Source organism: Ursus maritimus (genome assembly GCF_017311325.1).
Source record: "Ursus maritimus isolate PB19 chromosome X unlocalized genomic scaffold, ASM1731132v1 scaffold_X1, whole genome shotgun sequence".
Taxonomy (NCBI): Eukaryota; Metazoa; Chordata; class Mammalia; order Carnivora; family Ursidae; genus Ursus; species Ursus maritimus.
Genome location: NW_024423319.1, coordinates 77920203 through 77938297, shown reverse-complemented (window position 1 = coordinate 77938297; position 18095 = coordinate 77920203). Strand labels below are relative to the sequence as shown.

Here is an 18095-nt window from a genome sequence, read left to right as displayed (position 1 = left end):
GTTTTTTGTCTGTTTTTTAATGTGCTTACATTGTTGTGAGTGATGTTTCAGGTTCATAGAAGAACTAGAGATGAGTGTAGCTCTTCAGAGAAGGTGGGCTGCAGCTTTAGGTTAAAATGAAAGTTTGATTTCAATGGGATAGAGACCTGGAGAAAGCACAGCAGGCAAGGGGATTATAGCTTGAGCAAAGATACGGATGGGGAAAGCCTGTAATAGAAGGCAAAGGGAGAGGGTTCTGGACAGTAAATACAGATTCATTTTGGGAAATTTGCATAAGAATGAAGAGATAGAGTGGGACTAGATGTGGACACATGAAAAAGAGAGCGTTTTCTGAAGATAGGGGAGAGAGATCTGAGCATGTTGCAGAGAGTGTGGGGGCAAAATCCAAACAGGAGATAGATATAGAACAGTCAAGAATTGACTGAAGTAGCCCATGCCTGAGAAGGTGGGATTGGATAGATTACGAGGGATAGAGGGTGAACCTGACTTTGAATAGGATTTAAGAGTGGCTGTGGAAGCAGATAAATGTAGGTTTGTTTCAAAAAGTAGTTCCTCCCAAAAAGGATAATGTGGATTATACAAGGTTTGGGTATTGCTGGTGGCTATGATGGAAGAACAAAGGAATCAAGGCAGTGAGTATTTGAGTCTGTCTCGTCACCACTGGGTTGCTGATACCTAGGTGCATGGAGAGTGGCTGAAGAAATGGAATATAGGATTCAAGCTGGCTAGGGATGGTAGAACAATGAGGAGGAAGAGAACTGGTGGATTGGAAGACAATGAAGGAATCAAAGGATTATACTCTTGATGCAGTACAAGAACAAATATTGTTCATTCAAGAAATATTACTCACATGCCCACTATGTGGGAGGCATGCTTCTAGGGATCCTGTGGATGACACAGAGAGTTGTAAGGACTGGGGGCCAGTGGTAAGATAGTGGGATCCTTGTATTTAAGAAGTCATACTGGGGGCAGGATGTCTAGATGATGCTAAGATCCATGGGGTGGATGGCTGAGGGGGAAATGATCACTGGAGTTGAGGGGGTCAGGGTACTAGGAGGCCAGTGTATTATTTGGATAATTTTTATGGACAGTGAAATCACTCAGGATAGCACCAGGAGTTAGAGAAGAAAGGAACACTGTGGTCCAGGTACAGATTCTTCTGAGTGTAGGAATGAAGGTGTCAGGTCCTCAGCCATGCTGCCCACCAAGGAACAAGGCCCATATGTACTCACAGAGACCTATCTCCTCCCTCGCCTTTAAAGGTGCTACCCCAGAACCCTTCCCTCTAGGAAGCCCTCATCCATTCCATACGCCACAGCAGCAGAAGCATTTCACAAGGTTGGGATCTTAAGAAGATCCTCTGGGAGAAGCCTCACAATGACTTCCTCTCCCCTTTTGTAGGCAGCAAGAGAAGTCTTTATTGATAAGGGTTTAGTAATTAAGAAAGAAAAAATTTCTTTCTGAGCTAGACAGCTCCTTGGTTGTAGCTAGAAATAAAGACCTGTTTTGGAGCTGCTGAGGGCTTCTTCACTGGAAGCAGGGCTCTTCCAGTAGGCCAAGTCCAGGGTCTTAAGGTAAGAGAAGTGCAAGGATAGCAGCTCTTAAAGGTGGGAGACAGTGAGAGCAAAGCAGTTTGACTTCTTGGAAAGGGCTCAGTAGTGGGCAGGGACAGTGTCCAGGGCTTCCTCAGGTTCTCGGGTGATGTCCACATTCTGAGAGGAGAGAGCCCAGGATCAATAGGAAGGAGCTCACACTGTGGAGCACCAGCCCCTCCCCTGCCTCTTGTCCTCGCTGCCAGGCTCCCCTCCTTCAGCCAGGCCTGGATCCTGACCCTTTTCTCAGGCAAGCCTCTGGGGAATCTCAACCTGAGGACTTTGGGGATATGGGATTGTTCTAGCCCTGCATCCCTATGGCACCTCAGGCCTAGGACATGGTTCCTGCATTTCTGGATGCTGGTTATTCTACCTGTTGGTATGAAACACCCAAGCTCTGTGGGATTGGGGTGGCCTTTCCGTGCAGGTGGGTGTTTTCACCATGTGCCAGCTTAGGCCACAGAGCCCCTCACCTACCTCAGGTTTCTCCCGATGTGTGTTTACGGCTTCTACGTTCAGGTAGATGGACTCCACTTTGCAGCCTCAGAAAAGAACAACCAGTCCATCCATAAGCCCCCAAGGTAAGCACAGATCTTCCTTAAGCTGTCATTCGCTACCTCACCCATCACCACCCATACCCTGAGCTCCACACTGTGTGCAGATTGTGACTACTCTGTAGGGAGGGGAATGTAGACCAGCTGTGTGATGTATGGGGAAGACACCAGGTCCAAGAGAAGCCAAAGGGATGTTCTCCCAGCTGCCCCTAATAGTCTCAGACTTCTCTGAGCCTCAGTTGCTCAACTGTGAATGGGAAGATGAGAATAGATGATCTCTGGGGACTCCCCCGACTCTTGTGCTCTGTGAGACAGCAATCTAATTTATATAATAGTGATGGAGCCCTGTGGACCTGGTAATCTGTGTTAAGTGCTGAAGTGGTGGAAGAGTCCTGGGGCCACTGCCTTAAGGCAATCAGTCCCAGGTAAATTTTATTTAGAGGACAAAATGGTTATGGCAACAACAGAGGTGTGGAAGGTCACGTGGGAGTTCTGAGAGCCTGAAGAAAAAGGAGAGTGGTATCACTGGGGCCTGGGGGCTGGCAGAGGAGGCCCAATGCCTATGGAAGCCCCCCTTAGCTCCATCCTTGTGGATTGCAACCTACTCTGGGCTTCAGTGCACTGTCTTTCCTATTCACACCCCAGAATATATTTGAGTCTCTCTCTCCCCTGCTCATGAATATTTCATAACAAACTAATGCCCCAAGAGACAGTCTAAACAGACCAGGCCAATCTTTGAGCTCTTTCTTCAAATTGGCCCAACCTACACTTATTCCTCTGGTTCCCTTCGGGGACCTCTTCTTCTACAGGTTAGTGTTCCATTCTTGGTACTTTGGTAGAGCCAGAGAAAGTGTAGGACAGGCCCTGGATTTAGAGGCTATCTCAGTTCTTCCCTATTCTCATCCTATTACTGCCAATTCTTCCTTCACCAGGACATCCAATCACACATCCAAGAAACCTCCCCTAGGACTCTGCTGGGCAAATGGTATGCACTGGAAGCATGCTCATGCCCTCTATGTGTCTTTCCTCAGATGAGAGTGGGGGCACTCACCATACGCCACAGGTGTGAGCTTAAGCACTGTATGCAAAGGACACTTGAGATATGGCAGCTCATCTGGAAAGGAGGAGAAAGCAGCCATCAGAGACAAGGTATTGGGGAGGGTACCAGCTCCTCAGGCTTCCTCTTCCATACCCCCTTCCTATGGTCAGCTTCATCAGGGTCACACTCCCCCACGCTCTGCAACGGGCACTACTGAGAACAGGGTGGGCAGTGAGGAAGAATGCAGAAAGGTGGCCTCTAGATCAGAGAGGAAAGAAGGCCTTGGGGAATGTGGACATACTGTGAGTTCCTCAGGAGGGACAGGCTGGTCATCTGGGTTGTGGCTTATCTCCTCACTCACAGGGCAAACATGAGACCAAGGAAGACCTCCCTCCTTCCCCCAACCTCAGGCCTTTCACAGGCTCTTCTAGCATGAAGGTCCACAAATGTGTCTTGGCAAGTGTTTTCCAAGGCCTTGTTATGTGCCAGGGCCCTTGAATAGGTATACATGTACCTTGGCAGCTCCCACAGTTTTCTTTCCAGCCCAGGCCTGTGCTTTCTTATACTTGATGGACAAGCATTTTTCGATTCACTTGTTTCCAGTTGTTGACTATTATTTATAAAGTTGTTTTGAATATTTATGTACCATTTCTTATATGAGCCTAGGTTTTCATTTATTAGACATCCTTGAGAGAAGGAGATGATCAGGCCCATTCCACGGATGAGGACACTAAGGGTGTGAGAGGAAAGACACTTGTCCTATGTCACAGTCAGGAAGTGGCAGCATTGGGGCTTGAACCTAAGATCTTCTGAGGCTAAATGCATGCTCTGCCCACTGCAGCCAGCTGCCACTGCCTTGGAGGGGCTCATGGTGTTGTGGGAGCAACACCCCCATCTCTCACCACTCTCCAACAACAACCACCCTCAACCACCCAGGTTTCCCTTACCACTAGACTATCTCCCTTCACTGAGCCAGAACCAAACCCCTCATAGCTTTCTTGTCCACAAAGTTCATCCTGGGCTTTTAAGGCCACCGCCACCTTCCCAGCCTCCTGAGACATCAGGTTTGGTGATATCCTGGGCATCCATCCTGCTCCTTCTCATCTTTGTCATAATCATCATTATCAGGCCCTGGGGCCCGGTGCTTTGGGTGAAAGATCTTATTCCATCCTTGCTGATACTCTGCAGGGGTCACTGTTCCCCATGGCACACATTACAAAATGGACTCAGAGAGGGAAGTGACTTGCCTGAGGTCTCTGACCTAGCTCTGCCACCACCTGGACAAGCGACCTTGGCCCAGCTTTTTCTCTCTCTGGCCCTCAGAGATCCCACCTCTCACAGCACAGGATTGGGTTAGACAGATGTACTCTGAGTATGCCCCAGCTCTGAGGTCCTGTGGGTCTGCTTTCCCAGTCACATCATCTCTCTGGGCCTCAAGTGTCCTCACTGAGTAATAGGGGTAAAAGCATGTACACAGCACTGCCTGGCCCAGCTCCCAGGGCAGCTGGGAGCAGCTGATGTGACCTGTGTATGAAAGAAGGTAGGAAGTAGGTAAAGCAGTGTGAGAATGACAGGTGCATGTGCCCCTCCCTCAATCTACATATGTCTGAGGCGGGGGTCTTCTGGAAAGCACCTGAGATTGACACCCCTCCCTGACCTCTAAGCCCCACAACCTTGGGTAAGTCACTTCACCTCTCAGAGCCTCCTCTTCCTCATCTGCACAGTCAGGGTTACAGTGCTTGCCTCATGGTCTCAAAGACAGTACCAAGCAATAGAGATTGGAAGTTATCGGGAATCTAGTAGCACAAAAGCCCTCACCCCAAACCCCATCCCCTTTCCAGTGAGGAGACTGAGAACCAGGCAGAGGAAATGACTTGTCTAATATCAAGTTCTCAAGTTCCCCAGGTTTCAGTTTTGGATGACTCCATATTACAAGTTCCCTTTTTTGGGAAACTAGCATAGTAGAGAAGACTCAAGTCTGCAGGACATTGCACAATATAATTTTCAAGTATAACTTTGCAAGGTCCTCACACACCCTCACAGTATCCTGGAGATGCTAATGCTTCAGCATCCACATCAGAAATGGACTGTCAAACCAAAGAGTGACATAACAGTCCCTTACTAGGCTCCCTTCCCTAGTTTGCAGTTCAGCATATGTTGTCAGTGTATAGATACTTTGTAAATTACAATGTCTAGATATCTTTTACAAAAGAAATTATCATTTAAAAAATAAAATGAAAATATCACTATCTTGGGGGAGAAATTGTCCCCACAGCAAAGACAGAAACCTATAATGAGGATCATGAGGCAACAAAAGGTCCCATTACCAACTGATGACAGCATGTTTTAGAGAAGTACTGTCTCAGCTTTTTCAGGTTGATTCTTACTGTTAAGGTTGGCTTTGAAAACATTAACTCGGAATAATACTAATACTAATAACAGCAGCTAACACTTATGTAGCCCATACTATGTGTCATGAACTGTCCTAAGCTCTTTACATATGTTAATTTATTTAAATTTTATTATTGTTCTCCCCATTTTACAGATGAGGAAATTGAGGTCAGAGAGGCTAAAGTAATTTACCAAAGCTAGTATGTGACAGAGCAAGAATTTGACCTCAAGGATTCTTGTTCTAGATACTGTGCTCTTAACCACTAAGATATAAACCACAGACTGCTGGTGTCAGGGTTCCAATCATATCCAGTTCCCTATGCCAGGAACAGAGAGGAGAGTGGTACCTGAGCTCTTATCCAGGAAGTAGGCCAGGAGGCACCGCATGACAGCCTGATGGCAGATCACCAGTACATTTTCCTGCCGTTCTAGCTCCATTATAACTGGCTCCAGACGCTGAACCAGATCCTCATAGGACTAAAAATGACAGAATATTTGGGTAAAAAAGGTAGATGAAGAGATTTGCCCAGAGAAGAACTTATAGGAATCAGGAAAAGTTGGTTCTGGCACCAGTTCATTTGTTGACCCAGTAGTATGACCTTGGACCACTCACTTCTTTTTTAGTGTCTTAGTTTCTCATCTACTAAATGGGAACATTCAATACAATGGACCAAGGAACAATAATAACAAAATGTCTCAATATAAAATTCCTAGATTTCTTCCCATTCAGTTTTCCCTCCCTTCCCCTGTGGTCCTCTGCACTATCCCTTATGTTCCACATATGAGTGAAACCATATGATAATTGTCTTTCTCTGCTTGACTTATTTCGCTTAGCATAATTCCATCCAATTCCATCCATGTCGATGCAAATGGACTCAGGGAAACAAACTGAGGGTTACAGAGGGGCCCCTCCTCCCCTGGTGGGAGAGGGGGTAAATTGGTGATAGCTATTAAGGGCACGTGTTGTGATGAGCCCTGGGTGTTATATGCAACTACTGAATCACTGAACACTTCATCCAAGACTAATGATGTACTATATGTTGGCTAACTGAACATAATAAAAATAAATAAATAAATAAAAATAGTATTTTTCCTCCTTAAAATAAAATTCCTAGAAAAACTAGATAAAATAAATGTTTGCACAGCGGACCTTTCTTTTCTTTTTTTTTCTTTAAGATTTTAGTTATTTATTTGACACAGAGAGAGAGACAGCAAGATAGGGAACACAAGCAGGGGCAGAGGGAGAGGGAGAAGCAGGCTTCCCACTGAGCAGGGAGCCCGATGTGGGGCTCGATCCCAGGACCCTGGTATCATGACCTGAGCCGAAGGCAGACACTTAATGACTGAGCCACCCAGGCAGCCCCACTGCTGACCTTTCAACAAAATAAAGGAAAACATGAATGTAGGGTTCCAAAATGAAGAAAAAATTGAAAAAAAAAAAGAGTGGTGAGTGGATGTAGAAGCCACAACAGCCCTGGGAGCATTTCTCAATCACAGTATCTCAGAGGCTTGAGATTTTAAAACCTTATAGAGACAGGAAACAAGGCCTTAGGTGTTCACGAGGTGGAGAATTGGGACTAAAATTTTCACAGCCACTGGCCAGACTTATTCAAAAGAATAGAGAAAGGACCCAAATTAATAAAATTATGAATGAAAGGGGAGAGATCACGACCAACACAAATGAAATAGGAAGGATAATTAGAAACTTCTATCAACAACGTTATGCCAATAAATTGAACAACATGGAAGAAATAGATGCCTTCCTGGAAACCAATAAACCACCAAGACTGAAACAGGAAGAAATTGATTTTTTAAACAGACTGATTAATTATGAACAGGCTGAAGCAGTGATCAAAAAGCTCCCCCAAAACGAGTCCAGGGCCTGACGGATTCCCCGGGGAATTCTACCAACCATTAAAAGAAGAAATAATACCCATTCTCTTCAAGCTGTTTCAAAAAATAGAAACAGAAGGAAAACTACCAAACTCATTCTATGAGGCCAGTATTACCTTGATCCCCAAACCAGGCATAGACCCCATCACAAAGGAGAATTACAGACCGATATCCCTGATGAATTTGGATGCCAAAATTCTCAACAACATTCTAGCTAATAGGATCTAACAGTACATTAAAAGGATTATCCATCATGACCAAGTGGGATTCATACCTGGGATGCAAGTGTGGTTCAACATTCGCAAATCAAACAGTGTGATAGATCGTAACACAAGAAAAGAGTCAAGAACCATATGATCCTCTCAATAGATGCAGAAAAAGCATTTGACAAAATACAGCATCCTTTCCTGATTAAAACCCTTCAGAGCGTAGGGATAGAGGGTACATCCCTCAATTTCTTAAAAACCATCTACAAAAAGCCTACAGTGAATATCATTCCCAATGGGGAAAAGCTGAAAGCCTTTACTTTAAGATCAGGAACACGACAATGATGACCACTCTCGCCATTATTATTCAACATAGTACTAGAAGTCCTTGCAACAGCAATCAGACAACAAAAAGGGATAAAAGGTATCCAAATTGGCAAGGAAGAGGTCAAACTGACTCTCTTCCCAGATGACATGATATTCTATATGGAAAACACAAAAGACTCCACTCCCATACTACTAGAAGTGATAGAGCAATTCAGTAATGTGGCAGGATACCAAATCAAACCTCAGAAATCAGTTGCATTTCAGGGGGTCGGTTTAGATGGCAGAGGAGTAAGGGACCCCTTTTTCAGCTGGTCCCCTAAGTTGAGTTTGATAGGTACCAGACCATCCTAAACATCCACGGAATCAGCCTGAGACGCAGGAAGATACATCTGGATCTCTACAAATGAACAACTCCAGTGCTTAGTATTGAAGTACGAAGCGGGGAGCTGTGAAACCGCGCACAGATATTGGAAGATAAATGGAAGGGGGAGGGAGCTGCCACGTTTGGGTGCAGGGAAGTGGTAGCCACCTGCACGGGGGAGCAAGCGGACTCGCGGACCCGAAACCGCGAGAGAGCAGACTGAGACCCTGAGCCAGGGAACACGCGTGACCTGACTGAAATGGAGCTCCAGTGTGCTCACTGGAACCAGACTGAGACCGGGAGCTCCGGAGACCATGGGGTGGCAGGCGGCTGATGGCTGGCGGTGTTAAAAACACAAAGGACAGAGACAGGCCGGACCTGGAAGTGAGGGCTGGGACGCCGGGTGTGTGGCGCACATCCCTGGACGCTGCAGGGTTGAGCAGCACCAACAGAAACAGAGTTAAAGTGACCAGAACATCAGTGGAGAATGGTCCGCGATTCCTCTGTTCTGAGACAGAGGCTGAGATTTGGCTATTGCTCCTCTGACTCTCAGTAGAGGTGCAGCAAACCGCCAGGGAAAGCCGCCAGAGAACAAAAGCCTGGAAATACTGCCCCACAGTGTGCCCATCCCCATCTCCCCTCGCAGGGGACACGGAGACTCTACCCAAACAGGGTTGCCTGAGAATCTGTGTGGCAGGCCCATCCCCCAGAAGGCAGTCTGAAAAATCAAGAAGCCCACATCCCTAAGATCCCTATAAAACAAGTGCACATTGCCTGGGTCCTGGTCAATAATTTGGGCTCAGGATAAACCCGCAACCTCTCCTCATCAGAATGACAAGGAGAAATCCCCCCAGCAAAGAAAAGACAATGACCCTGTGGCCTCTGCCACAGAACTAATGCATATGGATATAACTAAATTATCAGAAATGGAATTCAGAGTAACAATGGTCAAGATGATGTGTAGACTTGAAAAAAGTATTAACAAAAATGTTAATGAGAATACAGAATCTCTAAGGGCGGAAATGAGAGCGAATCTGGCAGAAATTAAAAATTCTATGAGCCAAATGCAGGCAAAACTAGAGGCTCTGATGGCCAGGGTGAATGAGGCAGAAGAATGTATCAGCAAATTGGAGGATGGGTTAGTAGAAGAGAAAGCTAAAATAGAATCCGGACTTAAAAAAATCCACGGTCAAGAATGTAGGTTACAGGAGATTACTGACTCAATGAAACGTTCCAATGACAGAATCATCAGCATCCCCGAAGAGGGGCAGAAAAACAGAGGTCTAGAAGAGATATTTGAACAAATTGTAACTGAAATCTTCCCTAATCTAGCAAAGGAAACAAACATTCATGTCCAAGAGGCAGAGAGGACCCCTCCCAAGCTCAACCACGACAAACCTATGCCACGTCACGTCATAGTGCAATTCGCAAATATTGGATCCAAGGATACAGTGTTGAAAGTGGCCAGAGCAGAGAAATTTCTCACGTACCAAGGCAAAGGCATCAGAATTATGTCAGACCTGTCTACACAGACCTGTAAAGAGAGAAAGGGTTGGGGGGGGATTTTTAAAGGTTTTTCAGAGAAAACATACAACAAAGGATTCTTTATCCAGCAAGGCTGTCATTCAGAATTGATGGAGAAATAAAGACCTTCCAGAATCGCCAGTCATTGACCAATTTCATAACCACGAAACCAGCCCTACAGGAGATACTAAGGGGGGGTTCTATAAAAGTAAAAACCCTCCAAGAGTGATACAGAACAGAAAGCCACAATCGAAAGAAACAAAGACATTACTGGCAACATGGCATCATTAAAATCATATCTCTCAATAATCAGTTTCAATGTAAATGGACTAAATGCTCCCATAATACACCACAGGGTTTTAGATTGGATAAAAAGACATGACCCATCCATTTGCAGTCTACAATACTCATTTTGAACCTAAAGATACAATAAGACTGAAAGTAAAAGGATGGAATACCATCTTTCACGTCAATGGACCTCAAAAGAAACCTGGGGTAGCAATTCTCATATCAGACAGATGGGATTTTAAACTAAAGTCTATAGTTAGGGATACAGAAGGGCACTCTATTATACTTAAAGGATGTATCCAACAAGTGGATATGACAATTATAAATATCTATGCCCCACCAGGGGAGCAGCGAGATACACAAGCCAACTCTTAACCAGAATAAAGAGACATATGCATAAAAATACGTTAATAGTAGGGGACCTCAGCACTCTACTACAAGGAATAGAGAGAGCACCTAAGCAGAAAACCAACATAGAAACAAGAGCTTTGAATGCCATACTCGACAAGTTGGACCTCATAGATATATACAGAACACTACACCCCAGAACCAAAGAATAATATTTCTATTCTAATGCCCATGGAACATTCTCAAGAATAACCATGCTCTGGGTCCCAAAACAGGTCTCAACCGATACCAAAAGACTGAAATTTATCCCTGCATATTCTCAGACCACAACGCTTTGAAATTGGAACTCAACCACAAGGAAAAATTTGGAAGAAACTTAAACACTTGGAGACTAAGAACCATCCTGCTCAGGAATGACTCGATAAACCAGGAAATCAAAAATCAATTTAAACAATTTATGGAGACCAACGAGAATGAAAACACAATGGTCCAAAACCTATGAGATACTGCAAAGGCAGTCTAAGGGGAAAATACATAGCCATCCAAGCCTCACTAAAAGAATAGAAAAATCTAAAATGCAGTTTTTATATTCTCACCTCAAAAAGCTGGAGCAACAACAGAGGGACAGACCCAATCCACACAGGAGGAAGCCGTTGACCAAGATTAGAGATGAAATCAATGAATTAGAAACCAGGAGTATAGTACAGCAAATCAACAGACCTAGAAGCTGGTTCTTTCAGATAATCAATAACATTGACAGACCACTGGCAAGACTTACCCAAAAGAATAGAGCAAGGGCCCAAATTAATGAAATTATGAATGAAAAAGGAGAGGTCACAACCAGCAACAATGAAATTGGAAGGATTATTAGAAACTTTTATCAACAGCTTTTTGCCAATAAATTAAGCAATCTGGAAGAGATGGAGGCCTTCCTGGAAACCTATAAACTACCAAGACTGAAACAGGAAGAAATTGATTTTGTAAATAGGCCAATTAATTATGAAGAGATTAAGTCAGTGATAAACAAACTTCCAAGTAACAAAACTCCAGGCTTGGACGTTTTTCCTGGGGAAATCTACCAAACATCCAAAGAAGAAATAATACCTATTCTCCTAAAGCTATTTCAAAAAATGGAAACAGAAGGAAAGCTACCAAACTCATTCTATAAGGCCAATATTACCTTGATCCCCAAACCAGGCAAAGACCCCATCAAAAAGGAGAATTACAGACCGATTTCCATCATGAATATGGATGCCAAAATCCCCAACAAGATCCTGGCTACTAGAATCCAACAGTACATTAAAAGGATTATCCATCATGACCAAGTGGGATTCATCCCTGGGATGCAAGGGTGGTACAACATTCGCAAATCAATCAGTGTCATAGGTTTAATCCAGAAAGAAAAATTCAAAAATCATATGATTCTCTCAATAGATGCAGAAAAAGCATTTGACAAAATACAGCATCCTTTCCTGATTAAAACTCTTCAGAGTGTAGTGATAGAGGATACATTCCTCAATCTCATAAAAACCATCTATGAAAATCCTACAGCAAATATCATTCTCAATGGGAAAAAGCTGGAAGCCTTTCCCTTAAGATCAGGAACATGACAAGGATGCCCACTCTCGCCACTATTATTCAACATAATACTAGAAGTCCTTGCAACAGCAATCAGACAACAGAAAGGGATAAAGTTATACAAATTGGCATGAAGAAGTCAAAATGTCTCTCTTTGCAGATGACATGATATTCTGTATGGAAAACCCAAAAGAATCCACTCCCAAACTATTAGAAGCTACAGAGCAATTCAGTAACGTGGTGGGATACAAAATCAATGCTCAGAAATCAATTACATTTCTATACACGAATAATGAGACTGAAGATAGAGAAATTAGGGAATCCATCCCATTTACAATAGCACCAAAAATCATATGTTACCTTGGAATTAACTTAACCAGAGACGTAAAGGACCTATATTCTAGAAACTATAAATCACTCTTGAAAGACATTGAAGAAGACACAAAAAGAAAAATATTCCATGCTCATGGATCGGAAGAATTAACATACTTAAAATGTCTATGCTGCCCAGAGCAATCTACACTTTCAATGCCATCCCGATCAAAATACCAATGACATTTTTCAAATTACTGGAACAAACAGCCCTTAAATTTGTGTGGAACCAGAAAAGGCCCCGAATTGCCAAGGAACTGTTGAAAAGGAAAAACAAAACCGGGGGCATCACGATGCCTGATTTCAAGCCGTACTACAAAGCTGTGATCACAAAGACAGCATGGTACTGGCACAAAAACAGACACATAGAGCAATGGAATAGAATAGAGAACCCAGAAATGGACCCTCGGCTCTTTGGGCAACTAATCTTTGACAAAACAGGAAAAAAATTCAGTGGAAAAATGACGGTCTCTTCAATAAATGGTGCTGGGAAATTTGGCCAGCTACATGCAAAAGAATGAAACTTGACCACTATCTCACACCATACACAAAAATAAACTCCAAATGGATGAAAGACCTCGATGTGAGACAGGAATCCATCAAAATCCTAGAGGAGAGCATAGGAAGCAACCTCTACGACATCGGCCACAACCACCTTTTTCATGACATATCTCCAAAGGCAAGAGAAACAAAGGAAAATATGAACTTGTCGGACATCATCAAGATCAAAAACTTCTGCACAGCCAAGGAAACAGTCAAAAAAACTAAGAGGCAGCCCATGGAATGGGAGAAGATATTTGCAAATGATACTATAGATAAAAGATTTTTATCCAAGATATCAAAGAACTTCTCAAACTCAATACACGAGAAACAAATAATCAAATCAATAAATGGGCAGAAGATATGAACAGATACTTTTCCGATGAAGACATACAAATGGCAAACAGACACATGGAAAAATGTTCAAAATCAATAGCCATCAGGGAAATTCAAATCAAGACCACTTTGAGATACCACCTTACGCCAGTTAGAATGGCAAAAATTGACAAGGCGAGAAACAACAAATGTTGGAGAGGATGTGGAGAAAGGGGATCCCTCTTACACTATTGGTGGGAATGCAAGTTGGTACAGCTACTTTGGAAAACAGTGTGGAGGTCCCTCAAAAAGTTAAAAATAGAGTTACCCTATGACCCAGCAATTTCATTACTAGGTATTTACCCCAAAGATACAGACATAGTAAAAAGAAGGGCCATATGCACCCCAATGTTCATAGCTACATTGTCCACAATAGCTAAATTGTGGAAGGAGCCGAGGTGCCCTTCAACAGATGACTGGATTAAGAAGGTATTGTCCATATATACAATGGAATATTACTCAGCCATCAAAAAGAATGATTATCAACATTTGCTGCAACATGGACGAGACGGGAGGAGATAATGCTAAGCGAAATAAGCCAAGCAGAGAAAGACAATTATCATATGGTTTCACTCATTAATGGAACATAAGTAATAGGAAGTCCGGTAGGAGAAGGAAGGGGAGAATGAAGCGGGGATAAACAGAAGGGGGAATGAACCATGAGATACTATGGACTTTGGGGAAAAAACCGAGGGCTTCAGAGAGGGGTGGGGGTTTGGGATAGGCCGGTGATGGGTGTTAAGGAGTGCACGTATTGCATGGTGCACTGGGTGTTATATGCAGTAATGAATCATGGAGCATTACATCAAAACTAGAATTGTACTGTATGGTACTAACATAACCTAATAAAAATTTGTTTAAAAAACAACAACTAATTTGGGGCGCCTGGGTGGCTTATTCAGTTTGGCATGTGACTCTTGATTTTGGCTGAGTTCATGGTCTCTGGTTGATGGGATTGAGCCCCATGTTGGTTTCCATGCTCAGTGGGGAGTGTTCTCTTCCTCTCTCTTTCTCTCTCCTTCTGTCCCTCCCCTTGCTCGTGCTCTCTATATCTCTAAAATAAAATAAATAAGTCTTCTAAAAAAGGAATTATATAATGTTTCGAAGAGACATAAAACAAAAATACCAATAGAAGTTGAAAGTAAATGACTAAATAAAGATGAACTAGGCAAAGATTAACCAGAAAACAATTGTATAGCTATATTAATATTAGATAAAATACACTTTCAGGCAAAGAAAAACATTATTAGTGGAAAATATTATTATTCATAATAAAATATGCAATTCATTAAGAAGATATAATTGCTTTACATTTGTATTCCTGTAATAACATAGCCTCAAAATATATAAGGGAAAATAAAGGCAAACTCAGACTGACTTTATAATGTCATTTTTGTGGATGAGGATAAAAGTGTGCAATTGCTTTGTAACAGAATATCTATCGTTTTACTTTCTCTGGTATTCTCAGGAATGTATATAAAAAATGGAGTATGGCTAATAAATACTTTAAGATGTGGAACTGGATAAATGAAGCTGCTGGGTTGAAAGCAGTGAGGATCCACCTGATATGGTAATTGGGGAACTGATGGTCTCATTCATGTGGTGGCAAAGAATTTGGTTAAGCTATTAGCGATTGTCCCTTGGGCCTCTAACCCACTGTCTAGAGAGACTGGATCTTTAGGCAACTTGGTAATAAAATGTTAGGAGTATGTTGAACTACTTCAGGTGTCTTTAGTGAAAGGATACCATAGTCAAAATCTAGGATGAAACCCCCCTGAAAGTAGGTGGGAAATAAGGAGTCAATTATTTAGTTTTAATAAAAGAGGAATCTGTTGCCGATAGCTATGAAGCAGAGACAGCCAAGAGCTAGATTATCATGTGCCTTGTGGGATGGCAGGTGCTACAAAATATGCTTTATTCTGCTTCTAAAGCTGTCCAGGGAACTATAGAATTCTGGCTGTTGGAATGAAGATACTGGGAGGAGTTCTAGGAGTCAGGCAACCCCTCCAAACCTTACCTCTCCCTTGGGATAGCGGTAGCGATATTTATCTTGGTCCCGTAGTGCAAATTCTTCAGGGTAGTGTTCCTGGATTTCTTCATAGGTCATCTCCTCACAGACGCCCTGAGAAAAATTATTTGGGGACAAAAGTATTCACAAGGTGAAATCCATACAGCTCTTACAATAATTCTGAGGCCAATGATTATGGAACAACAGCACACAAGCACCTGGTTTTCTGTGAACATAGCTGTAAGTTTGTGCCTACTGTCTGACTGCATGTGTGTGTGTCTGTGCACGAGGTGTATGGATGTGTGGATGTGGGTGTGTGCATGTGTACAGGTGTGTTCAGTTTGAGTATATAGTATAAGGTGGGCACCTGTGTGTGGTGTTTCTCTGTGATTACCCCAATAGGTTTGTAGATGTACATTGTACATTTAAGTATTTATATTATAAATACATGGGCTTAAGCATTTGAGACTGTGTTTGTGTGTGTATGTGTATCATGCTGGTATGCTTAAAGACATATGCCTTGTATCTGTGTATTTGTCTCAGTACTTGTAGTGTGTTTGGTGAGTTTATGTGTACAGGGTGTCTGAGCATCTGAGAATATGCACACATGAGTTTCTTTGTGGTCTGTTTCTTCATGTGTGTCTCAGTGTGTCTGTGGCATGTGTTTCTGTGAGTGTGTATGTCTCTGATTATGTCTTAGGTGTACACATGTGAGTATCTGTGTGCCTATGCCTGAGGTCATGTGAATTTGTGGTAATATGCTTGAGGTTATGCACCTGCACTATGTACTTTTCCATCCATGGTATGCCTCTGTGTCCGTGTGATGTAGGTATATACAAAGATTGCTTGTGTGTCTATGGTAAGTGTGTCTATATGTATGTCTAAGTGTGTCTGTGAGTGTGCATGTGTGTGCATGCATGGTGCAGGTGTAGACTGGTAGATGTGTCTGAAAGGGATCCTATGTTAGACTAACAGGTCAATGTGTCTATGAAATGTATGTCTGTGAGTATAAGCATATTTGTGGTGGGTGGCTATGACTGTGTATACAAGCACATACATGCATGCACACACATAGCAGTGCTCTCCCATTTTATAGCATTTTCCACCCCTCTGCTCCTACCTATGCTCCAGGACTTCTGACAGATAAAGAAACAGGTATCCACAGACATCTCAGAAGACAAGAATTAATAAATTCCTAACAGTTTCAGAGTGGGACTTTGAAGAGATATAGTCTCCTCACCCAAAGAAGGAATCCAGAGCTCAGAGAACGAGTTCCTCAGGAGCATACAAGAGCTTCCCAAGTTCACTGAAAAATCCCTAGAAGTGAGGTGGCTGATGGGAGTTGGGGTGGGAAGCAATGTTGTGGTTATAAGGTTTCCTTTTGATTGTGTGGATTCCAATTAGACTTTCCTTTAAGGGAGCAACAGGCTCTGGTTGTCTTTTGAATCATATACCAGCCTTTCTTTACGGGTGAAGTTCACCCCGCCATAGCCCACAAACAGATCTGCAGTGTCAAATTTCTCTGCTGACACTGTCCATGGGAGAAAGTGCACTCTACTGGATATACAAGATCCTTCCAGGTTGGTTTCGACTTTCTATTTTGAGTCATGTGGGGAGCCTGTTGCCTGTGGAAATGACCACTGACTTATTGACTTAAGGCAAATTTCCTAACCTCTTTGAATTTTATTTTCCTCGTCTGAAAAATGAGAATTACAACTACCTCACAAAGTGTTTTGAATATTAGAAATAATATATGTAAAAGAAACTAGCACAGAATGTACAAGGCACATTTTAAAGACTCAATTAATGTGACTAATTATTAATATATTATTGATCATGGAAAATAACCCAGAAACTTAGGCATCATTATAAATTATTACTTCTTCCTTACTCCTCCCTAGAGCAAATTTCTGTAATTCTATCTGCTAAATTTCTTAAAAATCTATTTCTTTTTCTTTCCTGTCTCTACTGCTACAATCTTAGCAGTTTTACACACACACACACACACACACACACACACACACACTCACAACCTTTGTTTATGCGGCTTTCTGCCTGACATACGATTCCTGATCCTCTCTACCTGACTCACTGTTAATTAACTCTCAGCTAGGCATCACTTCCTCCAGGCAGATCCTGGCTGGGTCAGATGTCCTGCCCTGACATCTCTGCATCCATGGCCTACCCTATTAGAGACTATATCACACATGCTGTTTTGTATTCCTCTGTTTTTTTTTTTTTCTATCTACCCTGTTTTGACTGAAAATTCAGTTGAGGCAAGAATCAATCTCTCTCCAGCACCACCCCAGAGCCTGAAACAAATTAGGTATCCAATAAATGTTTATACCACAAGTGAGCCAGAAACAAGTAGTGACTGATCTCTTATGATGAAGGGTTTATATATTTGCCTTAATGTATTTTATAGCAACTATATGTGATACGTAGGACAATACTATATATTCCTTTTCTAAATATCCATATTTCTCTACACCTGCAGCTAGGACATGTCTATGTATGTAGACACACATATACTTCTCTGTATTATTGAAATATATCTACCAGGCAAGAAAGTTAACCTAACTACATGCAAGTTACCTATTCTTGTGATAAAACTTTTACTTTTAGGTCTAACAATCATAACCTGTGGACTGCTAACTGATGTCAATATACCTATAGTTCAGGTGAGACAATGGGGGGGG

General features: G+C 42.6%; 1 protein-coding gene across 5 annotated transcripts in view; it reads right to left on the bottom strand.

Moving 5' to 3' along the window:
• The window catches only part of PFKFB1 (6-phosphofructo-2-kinase/fructose-2,6-biphosphatase 1), a 100894-nt gene that overhangs the window by 2834 nt on the left and 79965 nt on the right, over positions 1–18095 (bottom strand). For 3 of the 5 annotated variants that reach the window (XM_008711679.2, XM_040631249.1, XM_008711682.2), the window contains 5 exons: positions 15406–15510; positions 5924–6053; positions 3198–3260; positions 2070–2134; positions 66–1712 (listed from right to left, as the gene is read on the bottom strand). In XM_008711679.2, coding sequence (XP_008709901.1) covers positions 1653–1712; positions 2070–2134; positions 3198–3260; positions 5924–6053; positions 15406–15510 — 423 coding nt within the window. In that variant the 3' untranslated portion in view covers positions 66–1652. Of the gene's footprint in view, positions 1–65; positions 1713–2069; positions 2135–3197; positions 3261–5923; positions 6054–15405; positions 15511–18095 lie in introns of those variants that run through there. The other 2 variants (XM_008711680.2, XM_008711681.2) reach the window with 1 other exon arrangement.